The sequence below is a fragment of the Hippopotamus amphibius genome, chromosome 9 (genome assembly GCF_030028045.1).
Source record: "Hippopotamus amphibius kiboko isolate mHipAmp2 chromosome 9, mHipAmp2.hap2, whole genome shotgun sequence".
Taxonomy (NCBI): Eukaryota; Metazoa; Chordata; class Mammalia; order Artiodactyla; family Hippopotamidae; genus Hippopotamus; species Hippopotamus amphibius.
In genome coordinates, this window is record NC_080194.1 from 35,302,659 (window position 1) to 35,308,658 (window position 6,000).

A 6,000-nucleotide genomic window follows, 5' to 3' on the forward strand; every position below is an offset into this window, starting at 1 on the left:
GAACTAGGCTTCCTGACGCCCAGCTCAGTGCTGGTTATTCCACACTGTGATGCCCATAAGAAGTGAAGGACCTGGTCTCAGTGTCTGATCTCAACTTGGGTTTGGGAGAAAGGGAGGGTCTTTTCAGCCCCTTGGTGTAAAGAAGGAAGGAGAGGTGTTGCTTGCAGGAAAGAGATCTCCTCTGACCTTCTGTCTGTTCTCACCTGTGCAGACCTGAAACCTCACTTCAGTGCTGTTTCATTCCACTGAAACGTATTGCCTGCCACTGTGTGCCAAGGTCTGACTAGCATCCCTGGGTGTTTGCAGCACTTGGTACACAGTGTTCAGTGGCTTCAGTGAGTTCTGCTGTTGCCTTCCTGGGGTGGAATAAAACACTGTGGCTCTGAGGAATCCGTCTGTGCAATTGGCCTTTTCGTGTTAATAAACGCTACATTTGGCCATTCTGCTTCCAAATATTGTTTTCTTCTTTTAGGAGAATGAAAGAGCAAAAAGAGTGTCCTTCCGCCTGGCCAACAGCATCTCCCAGGTGTGAGGGTTGGAAAGAGACCGAGTGCTCTGGCAGCTGGTGCCCCATCCTGTTGACCACTCCTCCCCACCTTCCAGCTCATTCTCTTCGGATTGTGGATGTGAGACAAGTCTTGTTGAGCTCGTAGTGCCCTTCTTTGCTGTTTGCATCTTACAGCATTTATTTGGGAGCCATAGTGCATCCACTACAGAGAAGATTTCAGTCATAAACAGCAAAGAGGGGGGTATTCCCTATTACCAGAACGATAAGATGTGTAGGGTCCACTTGACACGAGCAAGCCCAGTCAGGCTCGGGAGGACCACACTTGCTTGGTGAATTCTTCCTGCTGAGGAAGGCTGACGTTTCTCACCTTCCCGTGTGCAGGGCTCAGGAGCAGTGTATGTATTTGAACTCCTCCTAGGCCCAGAAGAGGGTAAAAGAAGGGAGAGAGGTTCTGACATATGCGGGCCTGTGATCCCTGGCCCAGCCCAGCCAAAGACGGTCACTGTTTGCCTTTGTTTGGCCTGCTCGGACAGAGGCACCTGCCCTGGGCAGGGTAATGAGGCTTCTAGAGGCCAGAGGTCTCGGTGGGTGCCTATTCGGGTTCTAACGGTTTTCAGGGTATTTGTTTCTCATGCCGCATTTCCTGATGCCGACTGAGGTGGCCGTTGGGACGCTCTGGATGGTATGGCATTCTTGACGGGGCTGGGTGGCTGTGCGGATCCACGTCCCTCTTCAGGCTCAGATTTCACTCGCAGGCTTAAGAAGATGTTAACTTCAGAGCCTGCCGCCTGTGCCGCTACTTTGGGCTGATAGCTCTTCTCTGGTGTCAGAACCTGCTTCTTAGAAGTGATTGTTGGTAGCCACCCCTTCACTATGTCCATTCCGAGGTCCAGACCCTGAGTTCTGCTTGGGAAAACTGTGAGGAAGCTGCTGTCTGCTTCACACGCAGAGGTTCCAGGCCAAGGAGAATGGCCCACAACCAGCTCACTCTGCTGGGTCTCCCCTCCTGCTTGGAGATCCTAGTTCTCAACTTCTCTACGGCACAGAGCCAAAGATCAAAAGTGAGTCCTCTGACGCGCCTGCCCTCAGGCTGTCCACAGCCCAGAAAAAGCCAAGACTCTGCTGGCAGCCCTTTTTTTGTTGGAGTTTGGAGAAGGCCAGAGGGACCAGCAGGAGCCAGATCTAAGCATTCGTGGAAGTTCTGTCTGGGGGAGAAAGGGGGGAAATTGAGAGGCGAGAAACCTTTTCGGTGTCCTTTGGGGACCCTGAAGCAACGTCAGGACTTTATTTCTCCTGGAAGGCAGAGAGAAGTGTTCTGGGGGCCACGGGCACAGCAGCAGAGCTCCAGGCTGCATCTCGGAGGAATCTTTGTGGTCCGTACAAGGTGTTCGGGAGGGAAAGGCATAGGCAGATGCTGGGGGTCATGCCACCTCACTAGCAAGGTCTCGGTTGAGGAGGAGTCTATTGCTGATGTTGGCTTGGCCTGGAGACAGCTCCCCCGGTCCTGTCATGGCTTAGCTGATTTCAAGGGAGCCGTGGGACATGGCTTTACTTTTGCTAAGAGATGCAGTTTAAGGTAGTTCTTGTTTGTAGGGCTCTTATTAATGGGAAAACTCTGATCAGAGAAAACATTTTCTCTCTCCTTGTGAGTGGACAGAACTGCTCATTTCTTTTCCACCCAGGCTGAGAGAGCATCTTCACTTCAAAGCAGACTGTGCCCACCGACTTGCCATTCTTTCACCAGCACATGCCAAGCTCTCCTAAGCAGATGAGCTTCCAGAATCCTATTTTCTAGTTTGTGGTAACTAAGTCTTGAATACTCCAGTAGCCAGGCAATCTTTGTATGTAACCCTCTGCTCTTTGGAGCTCACATGACTTTATGGTTTGGGCTCTGGCCACCTCCCTTTCAATTTTTAAATCTTTATCTCTGTTTCGTTGCCTTGGCAAGCTTCCTTCTGTAATTACCTCATTAATCCCTCCTCTTGGTCACCTTTCCTCTGTGTGGCTCACCTTTCCACCTTCTCTGAACGAGCTTCACGGTGCTTTGTGTCGGGCAGCCAGGTGAGGGCTGTGACAAGCTCAAACCCAATTGACATCTTTCCTCAAGACCAGCTGAAAACCACAAATATGAAGCAGAAATACCTATTTAAGTGCTCAGCTTCTCTTCTGTCAGTGAGGTTCCCAGCTTGGATGTAGCCTGCTGGGCCAGGGGACCTTAGTAATGTGGTAGCGTCACACATTCCCTTCCCACTGCAGAGACCCTGCATGCGAGACGCTCCCGTTAGGCACCTGAGCAGGGTGGGAGGGGCGGGAGGTAGGGTGTCCTTTCCCCCAAGGGTGTGAGGCCCTGGCCCACCATCCCTGCATTGGTTACCCCACAGCACTGCCTTCTCCTTCTTCCTGGCTCTTCCTGTGTACTTAGCACCAATGTTTTAAGTGATAGTTCTGTTTTGTTTTGCATGCAGAAAACAACATGCCGTTTTGGAAATTAAACAAAAGGCTACTAGCTGAGTGACTGACTTCGGTGGCTCTTTGCTAACATTTGAGCTAATCCTGTTTTTGACTTGTTCCTATAATGGCCCCATTTTGGAGTCAGTTAAGTCCTTTGGTCATTGACAAAGTCATGCAATGGAAATACAATGGGTTCTGGATTCTTATGGTACAGAATGCTGCCCTGGAAGAGAAATTGGGTTTCTTGAGTATGCTGAGAAACAGAAGAATGGAGTGGCTTCGGTTGATGCAAAGGAGATTTTAGTGCACTCTTCTAGAAAATGGGTAGCTTGGCCCTGCTTAACTTCCAGCAATTGCAAACTACACACCCTGCCTGTCTTTGCAGGTACCCCCTTCCCTAGTGGCAGCCACCAGACCCTGTGTAGGCTCTGCTGCACAGAAGACCCTGCCATCAAGCCTGGCGGACTCTGGCTCCCCATACCCGTTTTTGGCAACAGGTGTCTGTCTTGCTTCTAAAACCTAATCCCCTCCTTGTCCTGTGCTCTACTCTGCTTTCTCTTTCACTCCATGGTGTCACCTATAGTCTTCCTTCTGAACTCCTGAACTGAGACTTTGTTCTTTCTGGATTACCGTCCCCTGTGCTTCCACTGCTGTTAAGTAAATTGCCTGCTCCTTTAGCCCAGTTCCAATACCTTAGCTCTCTGTTCTCCCAGTCTTTCAGCCTTCTCCTGAACCTCTTCCTCTCCTGAGCCTAAACCCGTAGCCTGTGACACACGGCTGGTTTTGTCAGCATCCTGAACTTCTTCATCTCCTCCAACTTTTGCTGAAACTATCAACCATCCTCCATTTTCTGCATCAACCTATTTTTTGCTCCCTCTTTCTGGGCTCCTAAGCATGACAGATTCAGGGTTGACCGCCTCAGTTGGGCTCTCAGTATTGATTGGTACATCTTTGATTTGTTATTACTCTGCTTTCCATCCATGCCCTTCATCTTTGCTCTCAGCAAATGACTAGCCTCATTGGCTACTTCACAGACGAGAGGCCCTAAAGCAAGCACTTTCCTGTCCACGCTCTCCTCTCCTCCTCCCATCCCTCTGTCTGTATCCCTCCTCAGCTCCTTTCCAGTCGCTCCTATTTGGTGCTGTATTTCTTGAATCCTGCTATATGTCTTCCAAGACTTTGCTCCATCGCTTATCCCACTACTCCCATTTTCCAGGGGCTTCAACCTCCCTCTCCATTGGTTACCTCCACATAGCTTACAAACAAACAAAGTTCTCCCCGAGATTAAAACAAAATTTCTTAGAGTCTGTTGCACTTATAGTTTTTTCCTTATCAGCCAAGTTTCTTTAAAAAAAAAAAAAACACAACTTTTCTTTGATTCTACTTCATCACTTTCCAATCCTCTGTCGTTTTTCGTAGAAGTCACCAGTGACCACCCAGTTGCCAAATCAAGTGAATACCTTTCAGTCCTCAACTGTCTTGAACTCTGTACAGCGTTTCACATCATCTACCACTTCCTCTTTGAAAAACCCCCTTCACTTGGCTTTCATGACACCACAGTTCTCTGGATTATCCTCTTACCTTTCAGCCACACAGGCAGAGCCTTCCTTGAAATATTGACGGGGGACACATCTGTAGCTTTCTGTGGTCTCACCTCTTCAGCAGTTAGGTAGGCAGGAGGAAGCACAGCTGCTCCTGCTCCCTACCCTGTGTGTCTGCCTGTTTTCTTTGAGTTCATCTCTTCTTCTGGACTCACTTCTCCTCATGCAAGCATGTGTATGAGCTCTGCTGGGAGGACAGCATCTGTGGTTCTTTCTGTCTGTCTCGGCCAGTGTAGCACAGAGACAGATTCTAGCCATGTTTGCTAAGAGGCCCCATATAAATTAGCCCAAGAATGTGGATTTGGTCTTACCAAGAAGAAGTGTGGTAACCTGGGTTACCCGGCTGGTGGGCAGCTCATCACCAGGGTCCGCATACCAGTTAGAGCTTGCCGCAGTCGGTAAGGAGCTTGGGATCATGGGAAGCATGTTTCCGTGCGTGGCCAGTGCTGCTGGCCAGGAGGAGAAGCCTGGCAGGGGCGGGTGTCTGCCGCTGATAACTCTCTGACGAGGGACGCTGGAACGTGCTAGCATTCATCAGTTGCGTGGGGCTCGGCTGGGGTCAGCCTGGCCCCTTTAGCCGGGTCTTTGCCATCTGTGCGGACCACCACCACCTCCTTGCTCTAATTGCTCCCAGAGCTGGAGGCAGATGCTGCTTGTTTTCTTGGAGGAAGGAAGGTATGGTAGAAAGATACCTGATTTGAGATGCTAAACACCTAAATTTTGGCTCTGCCAATTATGAACTGTGTGACCTTGGGTACAGTTTCTCCATCTATAAAGGTGTGGGGTGGAGGGGTGGTGAAAACAGTGATCTCTCAGAGGCACGCCAGCTCTAAAGATGGTAATGGTGATTCTAATTCTAAAGCTCAGGCCACACAGGGAACAAGGGGACACTGGAGTAGGACACAGCTAGGGAGTCTTGACCAAGGCAGGGCAAAGGGACTCACAGGCCAAACTGAGCTGCTTTGAGGAAAGCCTTCAGTGGCTGGTGCTGCTTCTGGAGCCATGTGCCCGTTCCTCAAATTGCATCCCTTTGTTGGCTACGTAGGGTGAGTTCCTCCTAGGCCTTTTCTAGAAGTGGCCATTGGATCCAAAGTGGGTGGGGGCATGAGGGAGAAACATTGTAAGGGGAAGTGTCACTGATCTTAATAGGACCTACACGTTCAAGAACAAATTAAAAATTAAAAAATAGCACTTTTCTTTACCAGTAATTGTGTCCTGGAGTGTTTTTTCAGTGGAGATGGTTGAGCCTGCTTCATGGTCTTCTCACCCCCAGACTCCAACATCGTTAAGACACAAGGTGGGGAAGAGTAGACCAGGGAGCTTCCTCTCTCGGGAAGAACTCAGCTCTTGTTGCACGAACACAGCCTGTTCTTTAAAATACAGGCAGCAAGTCTGAGGGAGGGTTGGGGAAAAAACATCTTATGAATGCCCACCACTTCT

General features: G+C 49.8%; 1 protein-coding gene across 4 annotated transcripts in view; it reads left to right on the forward strand.

Annotated features, from left to right (window-relative positions):
- The window catches only part of TRIM66 (tripartite motif containing 66), a 57,305-nt gene extending 51,560 nt beyond the window's left edge, over positions 1 to 5,745 (forward strand). For all 4 annotated transcript variants that reach the window (XM_057695251.1, XM_057695254.1, XM_057695253.1 and 1 more), the window contains exon 20: positions 473 to 5,745. In XM_057695251.1, the coding sequence (XP_057551234.1) occupies positions 473 to 532 (60 nt within the window). In that variant the 3' untranslated portion in view covers positions 533 to 5,745. The remainder of the gene's footprint in view (positions 1 to 472) is intronic.
- The last annotated feature ends 255 nt before the right edge of the window (positions 5,746 to 6,000 follow it).